Source organism: Odontesthes bonariensis, chromosome 3 (assembly GCF_027942865.1).
Source record: "Odontesthes bonariensis isolate fOdoBon6 chromosome 3, fOdoBon6.hap1, whole genome shotgun sequence".
Classification (NCBI taxonomy): Eukaryota; Metazoa; Chordata; class Actinopteri; order Atheriniformes; family Atherinopsidae; genus Odontesthes; species Odontesthes bonariensis.
In genome coordinates, this window is record NC_134508.1 from 6,252,455 (window position 1) to 6,264,564 (window position 12,110).

The 12,110-nt window shown below is 40.6% G+C and overlaps 1 protein-coding gene across 1 annotated transcript in view; it reads left to right on the plus strand.

Moving 5' to 3' along the window:
* The window catches only part of epha8 (eph receptor A8), a 167,782-nt gene that overhangs the window by 31,132 nt on the left and 124,540 nt on the right, over positions 1 to 12,110 (plus strand). The window contains exon 2 of the mRNA XM_075460145.1: positions 5,551 to 5,615. Within this exon, the coding sequence (XP_075316260.1) occupies positions 5,551 to 5,615 (65 nt within the window). The remainder of the gene's footprint in view (positions 1 to 5,550; positions 5,616 to 12,110) is intronic.

The following is a 12,110-nucleotide window of genomic DNA, read 5'->3' on the forward strand; positions in this document are numbered from 1 at the left end:
AAGTAATGGTGGAGGAAAGTTGACCACCGCCCTGGGAAATATGTGGCTTGTCTCTTTGCGAGCAGAAACAAGCTCTTAGGTTGGTGGACAGCTTTTTCATTTAGTGCTGCCCGACATGTGGAGGAGTTCAGGGTAGAGAGGGTGAGAGAGAAATTGGTGGAGGTGTGGGGAGGGATGGTATCGGTGGTTTGTGTTTCTGTTATGAACAGAGAGCTGTGAAACGGGAACAAACTCAATTTCAAGGCTGGGGCCCTCGAGGAGATGTACTCTGTCCCTCCACTCGCCTCCACCACCGTCAGAGGCTTTAACCTCTTCACAGTTGCAGAGTTTTCGGTTCAGTGTTTTGCTACCTGACCGCCATGATGGTGCCATGAAGGTCACTAAGAAGCACCTCTGTTCACACGGACTGAAAATTAGCTTGATAAAGCAAAAGCAAAATGTAAAACGCAGAGAGAGATGAGAAAAAAAGATTGAGTGTTGTTTTTCTGAATGAATAATGAAGAAGTGTTGGGGGAGGGTAAACAAAGTGCAAATTGTTGCCCTCTGTGTGTCGGTTAACATGAAGTTAGGTCAGAACACCAATGTCAAATAATGCTTGTTGAAGCAGCCTCCCCTATCTTTTTTTTTTAATAATAACCCCCTACACCAGTGGCTGAGTCACTTTAATTAAAAAACACACATTTTTTAATTAGAACTGCTCCATGCAAGTATATACTGGCTCCCATGGCAGCTTGTCTTCTTTCTTACATTCGCAGTTCTTTATTGTTTTTCCCTCCCTGATTTATTTTTTAGCAGTGCTATCTCATATGAAAAATGTTTGAAAAAATGGATGAGCAGAGATAAATGCTTGTGATTAACAAAAAACTTCAGCTATCAGACCCACAAAAGGAATATGTTTCTCTTCAGATTAGAGATCAAGTTCAGGTGGTGAGTAATATTATAGTAAGTTTGGGCTCTTGTTGTAACAATAACAACGGGCCTACCAACTAAGTAGATTGTTCTGCTGCTTTTAGGACATAACATCAGAAAATTAAGGTTGTCAATAAAATCCGATTGTTGCAAGGTGTCAGTGCTAATAGTGCTACCCTCCATACAACAATCCAAAACTCAATCAAAACATTATCTATTTGCCTATTGACAATTATGTAGTGGTAGTTATCAGTGATGATTTTGCACATTTAGAATAAAACAATGGTCTACAGCAGAGATACTCATTGCGTGGCTCGCGAGCCACATGCGGCTCCTCAAGCTCTAATTGGCGGCTCGCACTCGCATAGTAGCTTATAACAATATGGTAACAATAACAATACATTTTTTCAAATAACATACAGCGAATACTGCACAGTATTAAGTATTTTTATTAAGTATAAATTAAGGCTTAATGGTGTTTCCTGAAGGGGAAACTGTTAAACCTGGCAACGCAGCCCGCTTAAACCACCTCACACTTGACTGCAGATTACGCTAGCTCCTTTGGCCAGCGCGAGATGCAGGCGCAATGGATTGGTTTTTAATTAAAAAGGGCAAAAACCAGCACAAAAACCATGCTCATCCTGAATGTCTCACTATGATTACAACAACAAACTACAAATACAACATGAAGAAAGTCAAGGACATGCATGCCAGCTTCCGCTCATCCCAGTATTAAAGCAATACTATGTAACATTTCTAACTTAAAATAACAGCTTGAAAAAAATTGTGCGGCTAGAATGAGTTTTAATATTACCATTGGCCTGTCTCCTATGCCCTTCGGGGGTCTGAGTTGGAATAACTGCGCTATGTAACTTTGCTGGACTGGCCCGGGAGCTGAGCGGAAGTACTTGCTTTCTGGCACACCTACCGCTAAAACAAATAGACCCCTCTCACGCTCCCAGGTATAAGGCTAAGCTAGCACAACATTGTCAGTACAATCATCATGGCAGAGGCACCGAAGAAACAGAAGAAGACGTTGACTGATGAAGCAAGGAAGAGAAAGAGAGAGGCCGACAAAGCAAGAGACCGTAACCGTACATTACCTCCAAGCCTGTAGGGGGAGCTCCATAATGGGCTTTTTGAGAAGTTAAATGTGGTCTTAATTGAAAATGTATTGCCTGTGTTGTTTCTTTTTTTGTGGGATGTTTTATATGTAGAAATGCATATTTGCAAAAGGGGACTTTAGTATGTTGTCGTAAAAGTGGCTCTTCCCTTGATTTTGCTCTGCCAATGTGGCTCTTGTGAAAACAAGAGTGAGTATCACTGGTCTACAGTATTGACCTGATTGTTATTTTTGTGTATTGAAATTAAACGCTCCCTTTGTCTGAACAATAAATTAAAGAAATCACTCCCACCATCTTTAAAGACAGGGATTTTCCATGTAACAGGAAATCACATCAAGAACTCTGAGAATCGCTCGTGATTCCTCGTACATACTTCTGTTGCTCACATGTTTTCAAATCTGGTGAGTGGATATAATTTGCCGTTTTTGTGAAATTCCTCTGGCACATTGGGAAATCATTAAATCCCCTGAGCCAATGCGCTGCTTTCATTATGTCACTTTGGTGGACCGGCGAAGAGCACTCAGAGTCTAATAGGCTGCATTCGTTTGTGACCTTGTTGTAGAGGGCAAGGGGCTACCGCATCATCAATACGAGACGATGGGGGTGTTGGTGCCTCGGGGAGAGAGAGGCAGAGCGAAGGCTGGTTGATGGGGGAGGAATGAATGGAGGGTTGAGAGGATGGTGGCACTGCCATCTGTCTATGTGTTCTGACCCACTGCCCTCCTCTGCGGCCTGATGCCCAAATTAGTAGGAGTGACACAGCAGCTAATTGCAAGACATGAGGGATGCACAGAGAAATTGGAAGATTTTGAGGCTCCATTTGGCAAGAATTTTATAGAAAGATACTCTTGTATTATTGGTGGAAATCATTAAGAAGAGCTGCAGCAGAGAAGAGTGCTCCATGCCCATTATGAAAAATTACACTCATTCTGTTGGCCTTGATGAATTCTGGGTATTCTTGACCCACTCTAACCATAAACTGACACTTGAGAACAATTCCAAAGTCCCACTCCAAAGCAGGAGCAAACTGGCACTGCCTAACTCAGATTAGATCTCTGATGTGCTGCTGTACAGATCCAAAAGCACTATATGCTCACAGCACTGTTGTCCTTATTCAAGAGGTCTTTAGGTTTACTTCTGAGAACAGTTTCTGTTCGAGGAACCGCAGATTCATCTGCTTTGTAAGTAAAATAACTGAATAAAATTAGCTCAAAATCTGTCACTTTTTTAGGATTTGCTAATATGGCTAATTTGGTAATTCGTTAAGTGTGCATTTTCTCACCTGAAAATGTGTGAAACAATTCCATAATAATATATATTCATACACAAACAAAAACATTAGGGGGGCAACGTGGGGTTCAGTGTCTTGCCCAAGGACACTTCAACACACGGACACACCGGGGATCAAACCACTGACCTTCCAGTTTGAAGGTGACTAATCTATGAGTTCAGCCATGTGTTACAGGATGAAAAAACAGCAGAAGAGACTGTCAGCAGATTTGTAAACATTCACGTTTCTCGGTGGATGAGTTCTACAGAAAGCAAAGTTGACATCAACCGTCAGTTTGGATTTTGATTTGCTTATTTAAATAAATAAGCTGAAAAACACTGCTCAAGCAGTTTGTTAATTTGCAGATCTTCCATTCAGCCGCACGATAACTTCAGTTACTGGAAGGTCCAGTTTCTTTCTACATTTTTTCTTCAACATCTCTTCTCCACTAGATTGAACAGTTTTTGCCAAACAAAAGAAAAATCTAACCAGGAAAGCATTCCTCTTATTTAACACAAGTTAGATGATTGTCAGCTAAAATTTAAATTGTGCTTCATTAGCAAATGTTAGCACACTCACATGCTAAACTGAAAAGTCAACATGATCATGTTTCCATGCAAGATACCAACACACAAAATCAGTTTGATTTCTATCCAAAATGTATTGCAGATTTCAACAAAAATTTGTGAAAATGAGTGGAAAAAAAGCTAAAGAAAAACACAGTCTCCAACTCCTCTTATCAATATATTAGCTTAGTATTCAGTAAGCTAAAAGCTGGCTGGCTTTAAAGGGATAGTTCGCCTCTTTAGACATGAAGCTGTATGACATCCCATATTACAACATCATTTATGAACATTTTCTTACCCCCTGCTGTGTACTGTGAGCAGAGTTCCAGCCTCGTTTTGGTGTTGATGAAGGTAGTCCGGCTAGTTGGCTGGGGTTTAAAAAATAAAGCGTCTTGCTTCTCAAAACAATATGCGTTCAAAAGAGTAATACATTTGCATCACAAAATCGTTCAACAGAAAAAGTCAGACCTCACAATTGCTTGGCGCTATTTTCTCTCCCTGTGCACCTAAGATAGGAGGTCAAGTGTGCAAACAAAAATGTACTATCAGTAGCTTTTTGATTATCAGCTGGGATTATCAACACAATATTCATATTTTATTTTGTTCAGTTTTCTGCCGAGATGATCCCACACTGCTTCAATAATGTTGAGGTCTGGCCTCTGGAAAGGATTCATCCCTCCATCAGACCTGTTGCCACTAATTTTTAGTCCGCTTCTTGTGTCATTTGGCACAGCTCAGCCTTTTCTCTCTCTTTCTGTTCTTTGAGAATGGCTTCTGACAGCCACCCTTCCATGAAAACCATTTATGATGAAGCTTCAGTGAACAGTAGATGGATAAACTGGAGGTCCAAATGCATCTCTCAGGTCCTGTGTCAGGTCTTTGTTTTCAGATACTGTTAATCTGTGTTTTAGGCTTGCCACCTAAGGTTTAAGACCACACTGAACACCATGCTGAGATATGCCAGATTTTCAGCTAATAGCTCACTTTGTCGGTGCAAAACTGTATCAACTGGATTATGTTTGGTAGTCACTGTAGATTAAACTAAAGAAATGGAAACAAATAATGTGTCTTTTTGACAAGCTGCTACATTTACAGTTTAAAATCAGTTGTCTGTTACCTTTAGACACAACACTGGTTAATCTCTTTAGTTTATGCCTTTGGAACATTTTAATGATTCATACGTCAGTGTTGACTGTCTTAGCACATTCCTCTAAATATGGTGGGGAACAAGGACTGGTTTGAAAATGAGAAAAAACTGAATGACCTTTATGATGTTTATATAATTTGCAGGTAATTTCCTTATACTTTTTAAAATATTACATTTTACAGTGCAACTTCATTATTAGAAACAGGTTGATATTTCTCACTGCACAGTAACAGTAAACATTTTGTGCCCTGCTCTGTTCTGAGTTTGATACACAGCATCTCCAGGCTCTCAGGGCTCTGAGGGTGAACAGGGTCAAGGTGACATCACACACTGCTCAGAGTTTCTGTGACGACGGTCGCGGCTCATCAGTCACACCTGTCAGACAGGTGTCCGTGTGTGTATATGCGTGACTCCGTCAGGTGCCGGTACACTTGGAGGATGGTGACGAAGGACAGGATAGATGGAGCAGGATGTGAAAAGCAATCATTTAAGGTTCATCACTTACTTCCCGTGTTGTTGTGTTTTTCTCTGCAGTGAATCTTCTCGACACAACGATGATCACAGGAGACTGGGGCTGGCTGACGTATCCATCACATGGGGTAAGGACAAAAACAAGGGGAAAAAAACAAACACCCGATGTCCAAATGGCAAGGATAACAGATGAAAAATCTATCTCAGATCAGCGTGATCTCTGCAATAATATGTCAAGTTAATCATTTTACTGTAACTCTATAGCCGCATTCGGACAGAGCCGTTCTAAGAACGGTCCTCCTCGAATTTCGTTCTGATAACGGTCCTTCTCCAGAGGAACTGTTTCAGTTTGCATTCACACATGAGTCGGGACCTGATAGAGACTGATGGGACGCAACCGCCTGCGACAGCGACGTGTTACTTTAGCGCCACATTCAACAACAAAACAAAACAAAACAAAACCCGCGAAAAGTAAAGCCGGATTTACAGTTGACGCGTCGCTCACGGCGGTGGCGGCCCGTGACGTCAAAATGACGTTTCAGGCCTGGCGCTTGCCTTGAAAAGACGGTGCAGCGCGTTGTCGTGCACCAGTCGATTTTTGTAACTTGGCTGCGCCGAGAACAACGAACCGGATGGACCCATTTGAAACCAGGCTCAGTGAGGAGGTGCGTTTGTACAGGCAGCTGTACGAAACTGCAGTGAAACAGCACAGGGAGCACGTAAACCCCCAAAACTGGTTCACAGAGATTGGCAGAACTTTGGGGAAAGAGGGAGAGTTCTGTAAGAATGTGTGGAAGAAGCTACGGGACAGATACGTGAAGGCAAAGAAGAGGGCAGAGACTCCAAGTGGTGATGCCGGGGGCTTCAGACCTTCACCTCTTTTAACTGAATTAAAAAATTTAAATGATCCGAATAATGCAGCAGTATCATTAATTACAGTATTCCTGCTCTTGACAGGGGCATTGTTTTCTTCTCCACTTTCGTGGTTGTAGAGTAGTTAGCGGTAACCTTCACGTAGCAGCGACACCTCTGTGACGGAGAAAATTGCAACTACTGGCGCATTGACTCGTGCCACCGCATGTAGCCGGCACGAAATTCGTGACTTCATCAACACCGCTCGCGCTAGCAGACGCGGCAACCATGCTAGAGCCTTAAGGAGAGAAGAAAAAAACACCACCAAGAAGCTAACATGGAGAGCGGGGAGGCCACCGTGTTCATGGTCTGCATGATGGTGATATTAATCATGGACGATCACATCGGGCGTCTAACATGGAGGCTGGAAGAGCTCACAGAGAGAGTCAGGAGACGCAGGATGGAGCGCAGGCCATACTTCTTGGTTTCATGAAGGAAGGAGAGCAGAGCGCCGCAGACAAAGGAGACCACGTGGAGGTTTAACTTATTAAACACGCGCAGGTTGTGTCCGTGTCGTATGAGGAAACATTTCAGCCTGATAACATGACAAGGGGCGGAGCTACCAACCACCAAACACCTCCGTCAGATGTGTTCCTATAGAACCCAGAACAGACCCAGCTGAGGAGAAGGAGCTGAAATGGTTCCAGGAACTGAGGGCCGTGGTCCCGAGTTCCTGTATGTGCAAATGCGGGAAAAAAGGCCCAAAGGCAAAGGCTGTCACAGGCGGTTGCGTCCCATCAGTCTCTATCAGGTCCCGACTCATGTGCGAATGCAGACTGAAACAGTTCTGCTGGAGAAGGGCAGTTATCAGAACGAAATTCGAGGAGGACGGTTCTTATAACGGCTCCGTCCGAAAGCAGCTATTGTGATGCAAATTCCCGCCACTAACTGACAGCTGTTGTAAAGGGACTTCTGTTTTGACCACAGGCTAATTAGACAACCACACGCAGCACTCACCTAGATCCAAAATCAACCCCAACATCACTTGCAGACCTTTCCACATGTTGGGACTTGGGGGGGGGGGGGGGGGGTAGAGAAAGATGAAAGAAAGTGAGCGGGATGACAGCGAGGGCGCGGCATCGTGGCATTAGCATATTGTAACGCGGCATGATGACGCCCGGGGTGGTGAGTTAGGACTCCAGCCGGGATCTTTCGAGCAGCGAGATGGCACCGTGTCCCCGACTCCCAAGGCTGCCGGTGAAGTGGTAGAAACGTTTACCTCACCTCCGGCCCACACAACAGAAGGCGGTGTGATTGAATGGTGGCCAGGAGGAACAGATGGATTGTCTTTCAAGTCCTGAGAGAAGAACTGGAAGAATTGGATTAGAGTTCTGAGAGAAATGACTCCTTCTGTGTGAAATCGTTATGAGAGGCGAATCTCTTCCAACCTGAAAGGGCGCGTGTTATAACATCAAGATTACATAAACTCAGAGTGTAGAGTTTCATTTAATTGGTTTAATATACCAGAAATATTCACCCCTAAACTGATGAGAGACCCTTTCTCTTGTTTTTCTTCAGCTTCTGCATATGAAACGCTCGACTGAATAGATTAAGAGTGGGAGCCGAGCTTTGTGGCATTACAGTTTGGTTACATAAGGTGTGTGTTTTGTGTTGAATGACAAGGATGTGAGGAAGGTGAAACAAGCGTTATGATGTTTAATACCAGGGGCAGGGTAAATTTACAGAGAAGAAAATACGGTAACTGGACTGTGTAAAGGATTTTTTTTTTCCTTTCTAGTTTTTTTTTTAAAAGGGGTCGTGTCTCACCTGCAGTAGACGGCGGTCAAAACGTCCTCAGTTTAAAGAACCGAGCTCACAGCTGCTCAGAAGAACACATTCCTCCACCTAAAACAAACCTCAAACTTTTAACACCACCTCACTTATGCATCAGACATTTAGATGCTTTTTCAGCACATGTCCTTCAGCTGAAGAACATCCGTGTTGCTACACCTGCAACACGTTTGCGCCACCCAACACTGCTGAAGCGAATCCACAACACAGCGTTTGCTCAGTTTGTTCTGTTTATTTTTAAAGGTTTGACTTGTAAGCAGCACTCTAAGAAGCTGTTAATTTGGCTCACCTGTCAGTGTCAAAAAAAGGAAATCAAACTGAAAGGAAATTAACTTAAAGATTATTAACTTCATGATTAAGACATTTATCTAAATCAGACACTGCCATGGAAACAGCACTTTCTGACCACTTAAACACAAATTATCTTCTTAATTCCGCATAAGCACAGATATAATAAAGCAGTACGCCATTTTTACTCATCTTATATGATCCTACAACTGAATGACTATTTTACACACAACCAGAGTTGCCACAGCAACACGCTCTGCTGAATTTGCGTTTGGCTGCGGAGTTGCCAGGATTTCTTACTATAACTACTTTGGGCTTCTTTTTTAAGAACTCAGTTGCTCGTTTTTGACTCTCTGGACTTGTTTTGGTTTTCATAGATTGGGTTGCTTGTTTCTGTCCCATGACTGAACTGGAAGCACCAGCTCCAGCAGCAGGGCTGGTACAGAACAGGATGGTTGCAGGTAAAAAAATAGATTCTTTGGGCGAGACAGAAATGCGAGTAATGCTCCGTGAGTTGAAATATTTGGATAAGATGAAGGCAAACATCACAGTAGTGTAGGTGGATGTCATGCTAACATATGAATGAATATCTTGTAAGCGACTCTTGTAAAAAGCTTAAGGTTCAAGTGATTTTTCTTGCATTTGACCCAAAGTCACTGATATGCATTCATTTACTTTTCTCAGTGGCTCTTTCAGAGGAATTTTCTTTCATTTCAACTCTGTCATAGATGGCAGCCAAACCCAACAGAGATAATTTAAAACAGGGACACTCATGGAGCAGTAATGGTTAAAAGAGGAGTTGACCATAGTTTTCTCAGTCAGCCAACTCTGTCCCTACATGGATATTGTGGCTCTGAGATTTACTTAAAAAAACCCTTTGTAAGTATTTGCATTCAAATGATTCAAGTAATATTTAATGCTGCAATATCAAGTAACACTCACTCGCCAGTATCAAGTAAATTTTACTTACCATAAAACACAACAGTTCTGAAGATATTAAGTAACATTTATGTAATTGCATCTAAGTTTATATTTATTTAAACAAATGAAGTAAAGTCTACTTGTTTTTCATAGGCAAGAACATCATTTTACTCAAAATTTTAAGTAAATTTTATATATCTGTAGTATTTGCTGTTATGAAGTAACTGAGTAGATTTTAATGATACACTTTCAGAGTAAAGTTTATGTAGTATTTCTAGGTTTATGTACATACAACTATTAAACATTTAAATTGTATGAGGCACCTAAGTAAAACTTACTCTTCCCCCATAATTCATGTATTACGTTAATAAAATGTTTAATTTGACTTAAGAAGCTCTAGTTCTTACTGAATCTTAAAAATACAAGGTAGAGATTATGACAGTTACTCTAATAGAGTTTACTTCACCATAAAGTCACTTTTTTCAGTGTATGCATGTAGAAAATATTATTCAGAAAAGATGAATAGAAATAGTAAAATGGGGTCATTTTTTATCCTGATCATTAGGGGGTCAAGTAAGGCTGAAACTTTGTGTTTGTTACTGTTCTTATTATTGATTACCTTATAAAACAGCTTAGGCTGGAGTTGAAATTACTTCATGAATTCAATCGTTGAATTAATCTAAATCTTTCATCCATTGGTTATAAGCTTTGAGCTTAGTCTAATATTACATTATATCCGCTGTCAGTAAGACTGAATGAATGGTTACTGTATCGTGTAAATTCCAACAGTTTTTCTTAAAGTCACCTTGAAACAAGGTCAAGGGGACACAGTTTAGAAAGTAGAGTCAGAAAAAAAACTTCTTGCAGCGCCACCATAAAAATGGCATCTCATTATTCATATTAGGCGTCCCCTCCACAGCACACTATCATGTGCTGCCTTTCAAAGGAAATTAGCTCATAAGTTATGTTGAATTATTAAATTATAGCATTGAAAGTCAAAGAGGTTTTTGCGAAGTTACAGAATATAGTTTGCGCTCAATTTTTTGAAAGTGAGAGACACACTTGTTTTTTTTTTTGGTGGCAAATTATTTATGAAGGAAAGAAACAGAAGTAGTCACAGTCGCTGTTTGAGATCAGCTGCATTTTCAGTTATTCAGAGCGCAGATTGCTGTGAGGCTCAAACAACAACATGTTACTGCTCATCACAGAAACTGTTTACATTATAAGCTCTGAGTGCCACAGACTGTATTATGGCAGTTATTTGTCTATCAGTATAGTGTTTGTATAAAGAGCGAAGCTTGTTATACGAGAGTGAGGAGCAGCTGGTCCCTCATGTTGGAAGTTTGATTCACTCGGTACGTCAAGTGCTATTGTAGAGTTTGTATGTTTTAAGCTCTATAATGATGCATTCAGAATGATTTCTAAGAGGAACAAATGTGCACTTCTAAAGACAACAGTTTGACTGTTCCATCTGCTTTGCCACAATTACTGATAGAACCTGATTTCTCAAAAAGAAAATCTCAAATAATTCAAACTACACGATAAACCTGAAAGATTGTTCCATTGGTTCAAGTTCAGTCTTTCAGTAATAATTTGAAAATTGGGAAAAGGCACATCCTGAATCTGCAGTCCAACACAATTCAGTGCTATATACTTATCCACGAGATAAGGAAAGATAAGGCAAGGCAAGGCATCTTTATTTATATAGCGCATTTCATACCACAGGCAACTCGATGTGCATTACATAAAGACAAGACATTTAAAAGAACAGCATAAAAACAAGCAATTTAAAGAGAATACAAAAATAGAATGAAAATTAAAACGCACAGTTAAAAGCAATCAAAGAAGAGGGGAAAAAAGAAAAATATAAAACATTTAAAGGGGAACTCCGGTATTTTCAACATTAAGCCTCTTTTCTGAGTCGTCTGCAATGTTTTAGAACCCCCCTCACCGCTTTTTTGATGTTTACTGCTGTCTCCAGTATTTGCCTAATTTTGATTCTTCTCAACCTGCTTCAGAATGGCAAGTCATGTGCATGTCCAAAAAGGTCCGTAAAAGCATCATAAACGTCCGTTTTCAAAATAATCAACTCACCGGAGTGGTTACTGGTGTGCACTGGTAATCCGTATCAAATTTCGTGGCGAAAAGTTGCTTCTGTCGTGTTTTATTTGACATTTTGTTCTGGATGTTCGTTGATATTACTCCGCCACCGCTAAGAAAATAGTGCGAGCATGAACGAGCTGCCAGAAAGGTGTGACCAGAGGTGGGTAGAGTAGCCAAAAATTGTACTCAAGTAAAAGTACTGTTACTTTAGAATAATATGACTCAAGTAAAAGTACAAAGTAGTCATCCAAATAATTACTTGAGAAAAACTAAAAAAGTGCTTGGTGAAAAAACTGCTCAAGTACTGAGTAACTGTTGAGTAATGTCTGATTTATTTGTTAACACAAGCATTATATCAGACAGACAAAAATACTAAATAATCATCTTTAGGCAAATTAAAGTTCATCCAATTGATCAAATAAATTAAAATGAATTCATTAATTACAAAATAACTTACATTAAAATAATCCAGGTAAATCCAAGTACTTAAATAAAAAATAAAAGAGACTTAGGAAATGTTTAAAACATATGGAACCCATATGTAACCTAAAAAACAAACATTCACATATCCATGGAAAAAAAAAACGAATTTAGGAAACTTACCGCTC